The sequence below is a fragment of the Haliotis asinina genome, chromosome 3 (assembly GCF_037392515.1).
Source record: "Haliotis asinina isolate JCU_RB_2024 chromosome 3, JCU_Hal_asi_v2, whole genome shotgun sequence".
Taxonomy (NCBI): domain Eukaryota; kingdom Metazoa; phylum Mollusca; class Gastropoda; order Lepetellida; family Haliotidae; genus Haliotis; species Haliotis asinina.
In genome coordinates, this window is record NC_090282.1 from 40,673,730 (window position 1) to 40,690,702 (window position 16,973).

The 16,973-nt window shown below is 44.2% G+C and overlaps 1 protein-coding gene across 1 annotated transcript; it reads right to left on the reverse strand.

The window, feature by feature from the left end:
* Nucleotides 1-1,257: 1,257 nt before the first annotated feature.
* LOC137278008 (NPC intracellular cholesterol transporter 1-like) lies at nt 1,258-13,114 on the reverse strand. Its single transcript, XM_067810040.1, has 8 exons — nt 12,937-13,114; nt 7,815-7,974; nt 6,111-6,693; nt 5,078-5,210; nt 4,766-4,992; nt 4,335-4,432; nt 3,367-3,536; nt 1,258-1,401 (listed from the first exon to the last, which is right to left on the reverse strand). Exons 1-7 carry the CDS (start codon nt 13,027-13,029, stop codon nt 3,367-3,369), a joined length of 1,464 nt encoding a protein of 487 aa, XP_067666141.1. The 5' UTR covers nt 13,030-13,114; the 3' UTR covers nt 1,258-1,401.
* Nucleotides 13,115-16,973: the final 3,859 nt, after the last annotated feature.

The window sequence follows — 16,973 nt, forward strand, 5'->3', positions numbered from 1 at the left end:
CAATATTCCAGCTATATGGCGGCGGTCTGTAAATAATCGAGTCTGGACCAGACAATCTAGCAATTGGGAACCAATGACATATGTCAACCATGTCAACGAGCCTGACCGCCCGTTCCCGTTAGTCGCCTCTTACGACAAGCATAGTCGCCTTTTATGGCAAGCATGGGTTCCTGAGGGCCTATTCTACCCCGGGACCTTCACGGGTCCCCGCTGACATGAAACTTACATATATGAGTTGTCAGTCAAACAGTGCACACCTTTTATGTTGTTTATGTCACAACACATCCGTTGTCCAGTAGATCTGACTGCCCACAGGTCAGAAAGAGCAAGGATCCGATGTCCTGTCCACGGCATCATCAAAGACGTTATAATATGGTAGATCTACCATTTGTTTTGCGGGAGTTTTTAAGACGTCATTTCTACCCATGTCTAGTGGCCAAAAACGCAAATGTTGTGTTCACCGTAATAGTAATTGGTGTAGAACTATTCGAAATATGGCCACATAATACATATGCATAAGAATATCTGAATATTCAGTACTATCTGAAGCTTGCATTTGTGGCCTGAAAACAATCAGCTGCAATCCTTACCTGACCTAAAGCAGCTATCAGTAATATGTGTACAAACAGACTGAGTAGCCCAGTCATCGCTTGATACCTGGGAAATGACACATAGGCACTACTGTGTGCTGTCAGTTTAGGCAATAAGAAGCCACGACATGGTGCTGAGACAAGTAATATTGACCTGAGGCTTAATTAATGGCACCAAAAATTCACTAATCAGGTCCATCAGTTGTAATTTCAGGATGTACCCAAAATGAAATTTCAGATTCATTCTTTCGCATGCCAGAAACAGATAAACGTGGACTCAAATCCCAGGTTTCTCATCATAATGTTTAATATGTGGTCAGCACCACAAACAAAGGAATACTCTTCTTAGACCTAGAACACTTGGGGCTTTTCTTTAGGGCGGTAGGGTAACATGGTGATTAAAGCGTTGGTCGCAACAGTGAAGACCATGGCCCTCGCCGTGATATTGCTGGAATATTGCTAAAAGAGGCCTAAAACCTCTCTGACTCACTTTGAGCTTTTTTCCAATATCAAGTCCGAATGGTCACTGAATTGCCGTTTAAAGGTGCGTCGAACCATACTCTTGCTGTGATACAATATGAACCAGTCATTCGTTATGGCAGTTAAAGGAACACAGCCTAGGATATAACGACATGACAAGGGAATGTAGTAAAACGCCACAAGTAGATATTGAATGCATTTTTATTCAGGCCAAAATCAGATGGAGGCCAAATACCTGGAGAATCACTGTTTTTGATATCCAGTCAAAGGCTGATGTCATTTGACAAGAGACAACTTGCATTATGCATACACACCGATATTTTCTGTTCCACTGTAATATAGAAGAATACATACGCATAAGATAATGACGGCCGGTGGAAAAGCGTGATATATTGGTGACCTATTAATGTTACATGGCCACTTCTTTATACATAGGAGCGTTCATTAAAGATTTCCCCTGACCTGCTCGTAGTGGACTGAGTGAAACGAAACTTTTTAGTCCTTCTCTACATAGCATCCACCAAGAGTTACACACTTCTCCCTTCGTCTTATGCAACTAGCATCATGGGCCAACTAACAAACAGTAAAATCCACATGACGGACAGTGCCTTACCAATGGCTGAATGAGGTCGACAAGGAATAGGAACATTTTCCACAGATTTTCGATCACATTTAAACTGGTAATGCCAGAGTTTAACTAGGTCATACTATGGGGCATAAGTTGCATAAGTTGCTTTCATTTCATCAAATGTCTGTTTTGGTGTGCGACCTTTCCACAGTGAGATAGACATGATAAACTTGTGACCTATTCATGTTACATTTGTCCACAGTGAGATGGACATGAAATACTAGTGACCTATTCATGTTACATTTGTCCACAGTGAGATAGACATGACATACTAGTGACCTATTTATGTTACATTTGTCCACAGTGAGACAGACATGATAAACCTGTGACCGATTCATGTTACGTTTGTCCAATGTAAGATAGACATGATATACTAGTGACCTATTCATGTTACATTTGTCCACAGTGAGATAGACATGATATACTTGTGACCTATTCATGTTACATTTGTCCACAGTGAGACAGACATGATAAACTTGTGAACGATTCATGTTACGTTTGTCAAATATAAGATAGACATGATAAACTAGTGACCTATTCATGTTACATTTGTCCACAGTGAGATAGACATGATATACTAGTGACCTATTCATGCTATATTTGTCCACAGTGAGACAGACATAATAAACTTGTGAACGATTCATGTTACGTTTGTCCAATGTAAGATAGACATGATATACTAGTGACCTATTCATGTTACATTTGTCCACAGTGAGATAGACATGATATACTAGTGACCTATTCGTGTTCCATTTGTCCAGAGTGAGATAGACATGATATACTTGTGACCTATTCATGTTACATTTGTCCACAGTGAGATACACATGATATACTAGTGACCTATTCATGTTACATTTGTCCACAGTGAGATACACATGATATACTAGTGACCTATTCCAGCTTTATTAAAGTCATTGAAAACCTAACAGTTACAGAAGACAGTGTTAGCGTTTTCCGAGCTAGCAGCTGTGTGTCATTCTGAACTTTGTAATGGGTGGAGTTTCCTTCTCAAATCCAGAAGAGGAATGCTCTTTCAGTGTGTTTGATGCAATCTGCATGTTTCTGACTTCTAGCCACATCGATATGATGCACACATTACTTTTAGAATGGTTCCTGTTTGCTTGACGTTACCTAAATAAGCTTGAGTAAAACATATCAGGATCCTATCACATGAAGGCATAATGTTGTCGTTTTATCAGTACATCCGTGTCATTTCTAAGATTCAATATTGTTACATACATTCTAGTATTTTTGTTACTTTCATTATTGTATCGTGATTTTCAGTTTTTCCATTTCAGTATATTTTTAAAAAATTGTAACCTGCAAATTGTATTATCTACTTGAACTAATGACAAAATAACCGAATTATCAAGGAGCGTTCTAGAAAGTAGCTAAATTTGTCACAAAAGTAGTCACAAAAATATGTGACGAGAAAATAATCTAAAATTTCAAGTTTTTTTCTCAAGAAAGTTTACAAACAAGAATATATTCGAATAGTAAGATCAAAATTTTGAAAAATACATTAGAAAGTGAGAAAATAAAGGAAAGAAAACTCATAGAACCCAAATTCAAAATTTCGAGTTTTTGAACAAACAAAAACTACCCATCCACTCTCACCTTCACCGGGACTTCAGAAACGGGAGAACAGCACTATGTTTCAAGCATTACCTAATTAGGAGGTTCAAAGAAGGTGGTGATCTTCACTTCCTTGTTGGCATTTTGCCAGGTCTGGGTGAACCTTCGAAGTCCGTTCACCCACATGGATGCATCTGGAGACATCCGGGGATTCTTTATCACGAAAGTCATCACCAGCTGGGTGGAGTTCTGGTAGTTGGCGCCTGAAGGATCACGTGAAATAAGATCTGATAATGGGAAATTATCAGTTTATTCATAGTGGCACTTGGATTCGCTGTCCGTTGGCAAAGCGATTGTTCAAGGGTCATTGGTTCGAGTTTAATATCAGTTCTAGCTATGATCCTTGTTTTTTTGTGACAGTCACATGATATTTGGAATTTGGTAAACGTCAATGGCCAGCGTGTCTTTAGGCTTTGTTGCAACATCCGGTGCTGACGAAAACTTTCGCACACATTGAACATTGTAAGAGCAGGTGTTCAGTCAGGAGTATTTATATATTACTGGGCTATGGTTATTGTCTACATACTGCATATATTATGGGTACAGGCGCATCTGTGGGCATTAGGACATTTAACTGGGACAACTCACGTTTGCATAAAAGTTACATTACTTCATGTTTTCATATAGCCTGGTAAACATTAGAAATTGGGTGTTTTTTACCGATATAAATAGGTAAGTTGTGATGTGGGGACTGGAAGGTTGTGGATAGTGAAACACTGTCTGAACATTACAGCGTTACTGAAATGACAATCAAGAGTTATGGATTAGTATGGGCCATAACAACTATCAGCCCACTCACCCACCTTCCGTCCAAGAAATGCGAGATTTCAAGACACACGGCTTCACTGTAGATTATCCCGTGGATAATGTTCATTCTATATGCATAAGATGTACGATCCTGTATGGTTTTGAATCCACCAAACTACCTATCTGATTCCTGACCAGTCAAAACGTGTGCATAGATCCAAAAGACACAAAGGATACAGTGCTTCTCCACCTACCGTCATATCCACAGAATACCTGGAACGGTTGTACCACACCACCGTACTCCGATACACAGGACATGTTCAGGGGAGGGTCAAAGGATGTCTGGGGTCTCCTGGAGCAATATACGGGTGACTTAGAGTTAGTATAGTAAACTTACGCATCTTTCTTCATGAACTAATACCATGGCACTCTACCCATGAATGGGTGGATGGATGGATGAATAAATGAACTGATCGATGGATGAATTGATGGATGCAGGAATTGATGGATGGATGAATGAATTGATGGATGGATGACATACAATCATTATGACGCCCACGCCCGACCCCTACCCCCTACACCCACACAACCACCCCACCCCACTCCCTTCAACACCCCTCACACACTCGCACACTTACCAAACCAAGCAATCAATCAATTCAGTTCAGTCATTTCTGATACTGACCTGAAGCACTGGAGGAGATGATCCAGGTAGTCAGCCATTACGAAAAATCCAGATCGGTCCATCACTTTCTTGTCAACGTTTCGTTTGCTGTTTTGAAAGTACTGAAGGACACTAGCAATAGTGCAGTGTTTGGAGACGCTGTCGTGCAGACAAATGTTGTCCAGGGTAACACTGGTGGAGGACATGGTGAAGCTCAAACTTTGTATCTTACTCTGCAAATCGAGTATCTGCAAAATGGACAGGACCGTGACACAACAAGCACTGACTATCATAATGGGCATGGCAAAAGTTGATCTTGAGTATTCATCTGACCTGGTGCAAGAAGGTTTTCTCGAAGACCGATTGGAACATGATGCTCTGCAGACTCGGGGGAGGGTAGAGATGCTTTATCCTTGAGTGGTTGCCCAGCCTCTGGATCAACAGGTGCAGACTCACATACCCCGGACTGCAGTTATAAGGGCAAAAAGTCAAAACGTTTACGATTATGGGATTTGAAATGATTGGCTGGATGAACACATCGATTCTCGAGAAACGTTACAAGCAGAGCAGGACTTAAGGTGCTTCACTGTAGTTGCGGCTGAATATAGCTTGTCCTTACGTCTCCGTTGCCATACATATTATCCATTTTTCTCAAACCCTCTATACATGCCCTCGTGTCTTATGCCTCTCCGTATCCCCTCTTGCCTTCCCCTCTTTCCCTACCCCTATGCACGACCAATGTTGTCCTCATCCCCTTAATCTCCATGTCCAGTCTTGCCCTACCCTTCACCCCGTTTAGTTTTGTCCTACCCCTCTCCCCGTCCAGTCCTGTCTTACCCATCTCCACGTCCACCCATGCCCTACCCCTCTCCTCGTCTAGTCTTCTCTTTCCCATCACCCCGTCCAGTCCTACCCTACCCCTTTCCCGGTCCACTCTTGCCCTTCGCCTCTCCCCATCCAGTATCTTCCCTCCCCTCTCAACGTCCAGTCTAGTCCTTCCCATCTCCCCGTCCAATCGTATTCTTCCCCGCTCCCCGTTCCCTGTCCCTCAACGCTTCATCCATCCTGTCTTGCCTTGTACTTCTCATGTCGTCTGTCGTCCTATGCCTCCCCCTCCTCGCTTGCACCCCCGCTCGATCCGTCCCCCGTTGTGCTACGCCTTTCCGCGTTACGTCTTTTTTACCCCTCTCCACGTACCCTCTAGTCCTACAACCTTCTGGACCATCTCCCGATCCCTCTTGCCCAAACCCTTTTTTTCCTACCTCTCTCCTCATCTCCTCTTGCACAACCCCTCACCCATCCGGTCTTGCCCTACCCATCTCCACATCCTTTATAATGGTATTTGATCTTTATCGACGAAACGTACACATTTTGAATACCATTTGTTTGGCTGTTTGTACAGGGGTTAGCTGGAATCGGGGTTGTGGGGGGACATGGAACAGCCCCGCAGTCACGACAGGAGCATCTGCTTTTGTTGCCGACAGGGGAGGAACATGGAATAGTTGTTGCGTTCATAGGGTACAGGGTTTCTCCACTCGGCAACGCCTCCGGAGAGTCAGTCACACTGAACTTGATCGAGAAAGCTGATTGACCATTTCGTATGTTGCCGAGATTATGAAGTAGCCTTTTAGGGGAGCATTCATCTGCGGGCCAACCACACAAAATACTAATAGCATTATCACCGGAAGATGGCATAGTGACGTCCTTGCACGAGTCGTACATGCCGTCGGCGAAAGTCGTAGTGACGTCGTATTTTATGGCCGTGACAGACTGAGAGGAAGTACCTGTGACGGCGATAAAGTCACTCTGTTTGGGACTACACACCATGTTGCAGAAGACGTTCCTGAAATTGTACTGGCATGCTGGACAGGGCCCCAATATCTGATCCGGCACTGCCAGCAAGGCCTGGAGCCACGACAGCTGATGAGAGTCACAGCATGTGTTTGTTTCTGGAATACAGGAAAGAGTATTTGACATATACATCACAAGAACACAGTTGCTGATCGAGGTACAGGAAAGCAAAGAGTGTTTGGCAGATTATTACTGCAACTCAACTTTTGGTCGAGGTAGTGCACGAGGGGATGGGGAGACGGGTAGGAAAAAAAGGGTTTGGGTGATGGGTTGTGCTAAAAGGGATGGGGAGAGGGGACGCGGAGAGGCTTAGGCCCAGAGGGGACGTGGAGTGGGGTAGGAAAACACGTAGGACAGCAGGGAACGAAGTATGAGGGAAGGGGAGAGTCTTAGGGCGAGAGGGGACGTGAGAGGTATAGGACAAGAGATGATGGATGAGGCGTTGAGAGACAGGGGGGCGAAGAGGCTGGACAAGACTGGACGGGGAGACGGAAAGGACAAGACTGGACGTGAGAGAGGAGGGACAAGACCTGACGTGGGGGCAGGTAAGGACAAGAGTTGACGGGGATAGGGGAGGGACAAGACTGTATGTGGAGACGGGAGGGACAAGATTGGATCAAATTACAGGAAATCAAAAGTGTTTGACAAATATATCACTGCAAGTCAACTGTTGGTCGACATACAGGAAAGCATGGGTTATTTGACAGATACAACAACATCGCGTCGGGGGACTCCAGAGCCTCAAGAACGGTTTCCATGTGGGGAATCGAACCTAATCCTTCAGCGTGACGGGCAGACGCATTACCATTAGGCTACCCACTAACCACGTCTTAGATTTGTTGAGTGAGTGAGTTTAGCTTTACGTCGCACTCAGCAATGCCCCTGCTATATGACAGGGGTCTGTAAATAATCGAGTCTGGACCTTACAATCCAGTGGTGAACAGTATGAGCATCGATCCAACCAAATGGGAACCGTAGACAGGCCAGCGACCCTTACCACCCGATCCTGTTACGCTCCTTATGCCAATCTAACCCGGATCTTCACGGGACTCGGAAAAGGGGTGAAAACCAGAATAACATATACACATGACGTAAAACTAGAATATATACAAGATGAATACAGTAACATGTGTTATATTTGGGGCTGCACTTTCTAGTACAGATTCTAGTACTTATACTGGATTGAGTCCCATGCGAGTCAATCACCGTGAGTACTGACCATGAGAAAAGTCCGGACACCATTCTTCCAAAACGCGCCTTGCAGTGGGGTCAGTGAGTGGTTTGGGGGGACCTGTGTATGTACAGGGCACGCGCTTTCCATTAATTGGGTTCACCCCACACATCCCATACATCACACACTGGCCATGTCCGGGTGTTGCCTGAGAAAATAGAACAGGAAAGAGTGAATTGTTTAGGTTTAACATCGCTTCAGCACAATACCAGCAATACTGCATCGAGGATACAGAACAGTAACTCGCCAGTTATATCAGTGTGGAGGCTAGATTCGGAACCCGGATTTCAGGCGTTACGAGCGAAATCTTTATCCACGTATTTACCAGGTTTCTATCTAATGCCATTGCCTTACGTCAGAGAGATCCCCTCCATGCAGTTTCAAAATTCCCATTTTCCCTTTTCTTAGCAAGGACATTACTTGCCATTCCCGTCTAATGACATCACTTACGGGTGTGAAACAAATATGCCCTGCCCATTCCAGGACAACTTTAAAGCAAACGTAAAAGACGACTGCCAACTTAGTCACCGTTTATGTCCACCACCGGTTGCAGCTAACGGTTTACAAAACAAACAAAACAAACAAAACAACTTGCATGTCCCATCCTAAGAATTCTATGAACCAGGTTCCTGTTTCTTGTTATCATGACCACTGCATACTTCCTCGACATCCACTATCACGTAAACGCCGCTGTTTTTTTTTAAATAAGCGTACTTCACAAAGCCTATGTATGGTAAATAAGACACTACAGTAGAAGCTGTCCTAACCGGCGTCTGTTGTATCAGGAAAGCTGTCAACACCGGCATAAGATATGAGTCCTGTTTGTGGCTTGTATATTTATCAAGAGCTCTACAATCAGACGTGTGCGTGCGTGCGTGCGTGCGTGCGTGCGTGCGTGCGTGCGTGCGTGCGTGCGTGCGTGCGTGCGTGCGTGCGTGCGTGCGTGCGTGCGTGCGTGCGTGCGTGCGTGCGTGCGTGCGTGCGTGCGTGTGAAGTTTCACTCGGTTCATTTCACCAGTAATTTTTCATCCCAATTCCAATCTAGGTCAGCTCATCCCATATTAGGGGTTGTTTCACCCTTAACCAAGAGTTGTTTCCTCCAACTAATTGAGTGTAAAATGCAAATATTATGGATGTGCAGGGTGCGCAGTGCACATAAACATGGACACCAACTTTTATGAGATTTCAGTTTCTCGAAACGTGCGTCTTTTGCTATTCAGTAAAATATAAAACGCTTACATCGAACAATGTACAAGGGTGTTTTATATATGTTAGAGATTTCGGACATATTTATCATTTTAGATTAGCTTTGACAAACATATCTGCAGACATTATTTAAATCATTACTACTCTTTGAATTCATTAGCTGTCTACATTTGTGAATATTAACACTGTGGCGATATATACATTGTAGATAATGCTGTCTTAAATTCCTATAGTAGTTACCTATAAGAATAAAATGCTGCTCAATGATACCCCAGTGTTATACAGTATACAATTGACATAATACATTTCCTACGGTAACTTTTAATTTCAAAATGCCATATCTAGGCATTACCATTATATTTCGTTGTTTTTATTTGTTAATAGAGTGAAATACTATTCTGGTTCTAGTAGGCTTTTATTGCCGACACAAATTATATGGAGATTAGGTGCCTGACTCCGGGGGTGCGGGTTCGAATCCCGGATGGGACTCAACCAAAACAGTACTAGAATTTGTATTTTACTAAGAAAGTGAAATCTCAAATATGATATATGTTGAGAATTTTGTTGTAGAATATCACCAGATGACTGCAAACACATACTAACTGCAACAAGACAGTAATGATACCATGTGTCCGCGAGACATATTAGCAAGACAGATCACGAGTGGCGCCCTTGGGGATGCATCGTTTCTGCTGCAAAATGTCTTATGCCAAAATGTTACATAGAGGTTGCCAGTGAGGAAGCTCGGGATTATTTACTGGTTAAGCCTCGGTTGGCCTTAGTTTTGTTATTGACAATCTAGGAGAACGTCTAAAAACATGTTAACGTGTCTATCGTCACTACGTTTTGTATCACAAAAAAACGTGTGTCTATGAATTAGTTTTCTTGGCGTTTGTCATGTGGGATTAGTAGGGTATAAAGATGAAAAATCATTTTTGACAGATTTGAAACCGTTCTGTTGTGTTCTTGTATAAACGTCAAGCACTGGTCTTTGAGAATCCACATGGGAACAATTCCACTTCAAGTCTTTGAATGTCATTTAGAAGTGAAAATACATCACCTGATGAAGGAGTAAGCATTAACTCCGAAACGTTGTGTTCTCTCATAAAGAAGTTGATATCCATAAAAATCTTCATTCTTATACAATTCCACTTGTCTTCATATTTTTTAGACAGGAATGTGGAGCTTTTGAATCCAGCACAAACGGCGAGCTGACACATCTTCAAATTAAAGTGAAGCCAAAGGTTTATAGTACGGGTCTTTTACTTTCTAGTATGTGATAGTACGACATATATTCTTTGATACATACAGTTAATTTATGTGATGGTAAGATACATATGAAATTATGACAGGGACATTGTCGCGTTGTCGTGTTGACGCTCTCACAAAACAACACCCCTCAAAAAAGGAAAGCAATAAACACAAGCAAAATAAAAAATATAAAAAATAAAATAATAATAATAAATAAATAAATAAAAAATAAACAAGGGGAAGGAGTTATTGAGCATCTTGTGGAAGATCAGGCATACACCTATCTTGGATTGCAAGTTCAAGACAAGCTCCAGAATGCCCAGATTCAAGAAAAACTTCGGGCCGAGTATAAATCTCGTTTAAAGAAAATCTGGAGTTCAGAGTTAAATGCTCGAAACAAAGTCAAAGCCACCAATACTTTTGCTGTGCCAGTCCTCTCCTATTCCTTTGGAGTAGTTGATTGGACAAAACAAGACATCCAGAGTCTTGACCGCCTGACCAGAAGGATCATGTCTGATAACAGAGCACACCACCCTCGTTCTTCTCTTAATCGTTTATATATGCCAATCAATTCAGGAGGACGGGGTTTGATTAATGTGGAAGCTCTTCATGATAGCATTCTATTGTGCACATATATATTTATCGGATGATCCTCTGGAGATGCACGTCAAGACTCATGATGAAAGCAAGGAATTCCACAGCTACTTTAAGCGTGCCAAGGTTATTGGACACAATTTGAAATTTGCCGTTGATTTTGTTCATGGCGATGTACTGCTGGACGGTACAGAGATGGGAGTAAACCAGGTGAAGTCTTTCACCAAGTCTGCCCAGAGTCGGTCCTTTGTGGAGAAGCTGTCTGAGAAGCCACTGCATCGTGTGTATATGCAGTGTGTGGAACAGAACAGCAATCCAACCGACTCCTTCGCCTGGATGAAGTCGGCTGGTCTCAAATGTGAAACTGAGGGCTTCCTTTTTGCTGCTCAGGACCAGTCACTTCCCACTCGCAATCGCCAGAATGTGATTCTTAAAGAAAATATCAATATGAAATGTCGTCTTTGCAATGAATTCACAGAGACTGTCCAACACCTTGTCAGTGGATGCCCTTCCTTGGCACAAACAGCATATCTTAAAAGACATGATGGCATGGCTCGCTGCTTTTATTATCGTCTCCGCCATGCCTGTGGCTTTGACCCCGAGGTCCATCCATGGTACGACCCTGAACATGTCCAGGGCGTCCTGGAAAATGATGCTTTTAAGCTTCTTTTGAATAGGCCAATATACAGCCTGAGACGAATTCCAGCCAACAAACCTGATCTTGTCCTTTTTGATAAAACCAATGAAATTATTTATATCATTGAATTGTCTGTCCCTTTTGACAGCAATGTGATTGGCAAGATTCAGGAAAAGCATGATAAATATGCGGACCTCGCCTTTGAAATGTCTCGCTTGCATCCCAAGTACACTGTCGTCAGGCTCTCCATTGTTCTCGGTGCCCTTGGTTTGGTACCTCCTGATCTCTTGGCGCAGATCAGGAGAGTGCCCGGGTTCTCCACCGGGAGCACAGTCCTTCTGACAATCTGGGTAATGCAGAAGGCTGCAGTGTTGGGGAGCCTTCATATTCTCCGGAAAGTTCTTGGTGGGTTCGACTAGGCAGTGTTTCCTGGGAGAAGTCCCATTCGCTGTCTGGGCTGCGTGTAGAGGGGGCGAGGGCCCTGAGCTGATGATGAGCTTGACCAGCCTGACTGTGCCAGGATCACCCGAACCCTCTCTGCTGCATTTCAATTTTTAATCTGTATATATAAACCAACCAACCAACCAAACAACAAGCAAATAGTGTCAAAATAATCCAAAGGGTGAAAGTGTGACAGTGCGACAAAGCGACACCTTGGTCATGTGTCGCTGTGTTGCTATGTGACTTTTAATATTATTTATATTCTCCCAAAGTGCGGTATAGCCACATTATATGTTGTTCACTGGTCGCGGGGTGAACATTATACGTTGTTCACTGGTCACGAGGTGAACATTATAAGTTGTTCACTGGTCACGAGATGAACGTTGTAAGTTGTTCACTGGTCACGAGGAGCCCACAGGTTGACGTTCCCTCGATGTTTGTTTATGTTCCCTAACCAACACGGAAGTCAGATCTTTGATCTTCTTCCTGGTTGATTTAGACTGTTGTTCACGTGGCTCGGATACTCCCTGTTATCCCCTCTTCGGACAGTATTGTGATAATTCTAATCTAATTTTTGAACTTGGGTTTGTGGATCACACTAGAAGTGCAGGACCTCCATTAGGCTTGGCAGAATAAACAGCTGATAACTCACCTCCCAAATCCCGTCCCACCCCACACCACGCAAATGACTATGCGAAGATCGTTGACAATCTTCCAAGTGAACATGCATCAAACCGGGTGGACAAGTACATGTCCATCATGGTGAGGTATGGTCACTCTTCCCCATCAGAGATGGACGTCCTTCAATTAATACTCTATGCCAGCGAGCCGGATGACCTGGTTTGTAGACTGGTGAATTATAATGGCGAAGTTATGCTCAAATCGGATCTCTATTTTAAGCAACATCTACCAGTGTTGATGAAATAGTAACTCTGTGGAGTATAGTCCATCAAGAAATGCCATACTGGCGTCAGTTCCTACCTGTCGGTGATCTTTGCAGACAGATTCTGTAACATACAGCAGCAGAAAACAAAAGACGCAGCGAGTAGCCAAACAGTTAAAATCGGCAGTCATTTTGGCTAAACACTTGACAGTCACATCGTGTCGCCTGTGAGCATTCTTTAACCCTTTGGCTCAAATTTAAATTACACGTGTACATTCCTTAACCGCATAGCAGTCACACTGTAATCACCTGTGCGATTGCTTCAAGATCTGGCTACCGTCTCTAAATAATTCTGTTCTGGCTTCAGCGTAATGTTAATGTGTACGTCTCGTCAAGGTGTGAACAATATACAGTGAGTGTATACATTGTTTTAACGTTGGCAGCCGATGGGTTAATTGCAGCTAAGGAGACTTTAACAGATGTTGTAGATTATCCCTGTTACAGTTTTCTACATCTCGTGATCAGAGATAAGAAATCAGGTTAGCTTTCACTACACCATGGCATTGTCAACGGACTGCTGAGGTGTAGGGTCAGACACTGGAATCAGGCACTTTAGTGCAAGGACTGGATGTATAGACTAGCCACAAAGAAACTAGGCAATGTTAAAGTTCCTTCTTAGTTTGAAATATTATAATCAAAGTTTCATAAATTATGTGTAACCATTAATAGGAGTATGGTGACATCAAAAGAACACACTATCTTTACACTGACGTTATGAGTCCAAATGCGGGTCAGGGGTCAGGGGTCAGGAATCAAATTTACACACTTAGTAATTATCGGATGTGCGCTTACGTGTGATATGGCGTACTATTGTTTGTGATGTTAGTGAAACGTCCAGCTGGCAGACGTTATACGTACGTACGTACGTACTACTGTAGGTGGAGTTGGTGTGACGTACTATGCATGTGGAGTTGATGTTGGGTGCGCACTACTGCATGTGGAGTTGATGGGGGGTGCGCACTACTGCATGTGGAGATGATGCGGGATACGTACTTCTGCATGTGGAGTTGATGCGGGATACGTACTACTGCATGTGGAGTTGATGCGGGATACGTACTACTACTGCATGTGGAGATGATGCGGGATACGTACTACTGCATGTGGAGATGATGCGGGATACGTACTACTACTGCGTGTGGAGTTGATGCGGGACACGTACTACTGCATGTGGAGTTGATGCGGGATACGTACTGCTGCACGTGGAGTTGATGCAGGATACGTACTTCTGCATGTGGAGTTGATGCGGAATACGTACTACTGAATGTGGAGTTGATGCGGGATACGTACTATATGTGGAGTTGAAACGGGATACGTACTATTGCATGTGGAGTTGATGCGGGATACGTACTTCTGCATGTGGAGTTGATGCGGAATACGTACTATTGCATCTGGAGTTGATGCGGGATACGTACTACTGCATGTGGAGTTGATGCGGGTTACGTACTACTACTGCATGTGGAGATGATGCGGGATACGTACTGCTGCATGTGGAGTTGATGCGGGATACGTACTGCTGCATGTAGAGTTGATGCGGGATACGTACTACTGCATGTGGAGTTGATGTGGAATACGTACTACTGCATGTGGATTTGAAACGGGATACATACTACTGCATGTAGAGTTGATGCGGGATACGTACTACTGCATGTGGAGTTGATGCGGAATACGTACTACTGCATGTGGAGTTGATGCGGGATACGTACTACTGCATGTGGATTTGAAACGGGATACATACTACTGCATGTGGAGTTGATGCGGGATACGTACTACTGCATGTGGAGTTGATGCGGGATACGTACTACTGCATGTGGAGTTGATGCGGGATACGTACTGCTGCATGTGGAGTTGATGCGGGATACGTACTACTGCATGTGGAGTTGATGCGGGATACGTACTACTACTGCATGTGGAGATGATGCGGGATACGTACTACTGTATGTGGAGTTGATGCGGGATACGTACTATTGCATGTGGAGTTGATGTGGAATACGTACTACTGCATGTGGAGTTGATGCGGGATACGTACTACTGCATGTGGAGAAGATGCGGGGTACGTACTACTACTGCGTGTGGAGTTGATGCGGGATACGTACTACTGCATGTGGAGTTGATGCGGGATACGTACTACTGCATGTGGAGTTGATGCGGGATACGCTCTACTGCATGTGGAGAAGATGCGGGATACGTACTACTACTGCGTGTGGAGTTGATGTGGGATACGTACTACTGCATGTGGAGTTGATGCGGGATACGTACTATTGCATGTGGAGTTGATGCGGGATACGTACTATTGCATGTGGAGTTGATGCGGAATACGTACTACTACTGCATGTGGAGATGATGCGGGATACGTACTACTACTGCATGTGGAGATGATGCGGGATACGTACTACTACTGCGTGTAGAGATGATGCGGGGTACGTACTACTACTGCGTGTGGAGTTGATGCGGGATACGTACTGCTGCATGTGGAGATGATGCGGGATACGTACTACTGCATGTGGAGTTGATGCGGGATACGTACTATTGCATGTGGAGTTGATGCGGGATACGTACTACTACTGCATGTGGAGATGATGCGGGATACGTACTACTGCATGTGGAGTTGATGCGGGATACGTACTTCTGCATGTTGAGTTGATGCGGGATACGCTGTACTGCATGTGGAGATGATGCGGGGTACGTACTACTACTGCGTGTGGAGTTGATGCGGGATACGTACTACTGCATGTGGAGTTGATGCGGGATACGTACTGCTGCATGTGGAGTTGATGCGGGATACGTACTTCTGCATGTGGAGTTGATGCGGAATACGTACTACTGCATGTGGAGTTGATGCGGGATACGTACTACTGCATGTGGAGTTGAAACGGGATACGTACTACTGCATGTGGAGTTGATGCAGGATACGTACTACTGCACGTGGAGATGATGCGGGATACGTACTACTGCATGTTGAGTTGATGCGGGATACGTACTACTACTGCATGTGGAGATGATGCGGGATACGTACTACTGCATGTGGAGTTGATGCGGGATACGTACTATTGCGTGTGGAGTTGATGTGGGATACGTACTACTGCATGTGGAGTTGATGCGGGATACGTACTACTGCATGTGGAGTTGATGCGGGATACGTACTACTACTGCGTGTGGAGTTGATGCGGGACACGTACTACTGCATGTGGAGTTGATGCGGGATACGTACTGCTGCACGTGGAGTTGATGCGGGATACGTACTTCTGCATGTGGAGTTGATGCGGGGTACGTACTGCTGCATGTGGAGTTTGCGTGACGCCCAACGTTCGAAATAACCACTAGTCCGGTAGTCCGATGCTAGGTAAAACTTTCCCGAGCTAATAAAAAAAGAGTGACGAAAGCCCGGTTTGCTACAGTACCAGGGGTACGTGCTACTGCATGTCGAGTTTGTGTGACGTGCGTGCTACTTCTTGTGGTGTTAGTGTGACGTGTTACTGCATGTCGAGTTTGTGTGACGTACGTGCTATTTCTTGTGGTGTTAGTGTGACTGTGTTACTGCATGTCGAGTTTGTGTGACGTACGTGCTACTTCTCGTGGTGTTAGTGTGACGTGTTACTGCATGTCGAGTTTGTGTGACGTACGTGCTATTTCTTGTGGTGTTAGTGTGACTGTGTTACTGCATGTCGAGTTTGTGTGACGTAAGTGCTACTTCTTGTGGTGTTAGTGTGACGTGTTGCTGCATGTCGAGTTTGTGTGACGTACGTGCTATTTCTTGTGGTGTTAGTGTGACTGTGTTACTGCATGTCGAGTTTGTGTGACGTACGTGCTACTTCTCGAGGTGTTAGTGTGACGTGTTACTGCATGTCGAGTTTGTGTGACGTACGTGCTATTTCTTGTGGTGTTAGTGTGACTGTGTTACTGCATGTCGGGTTTGTGTGACGTAAGTGCTACTTCTTGTTGTGTTAGTGTGACGTGTTACTGCATGTCGAGTATGTATGACGTACGTGCTACTTCTTGTGGTGTTAGTGTGACGTGTTGCTGCATGTCGAGTTTGTGTGACGTACGTGCTATTTCTTGTGGTGTTAGTGTGACGTGT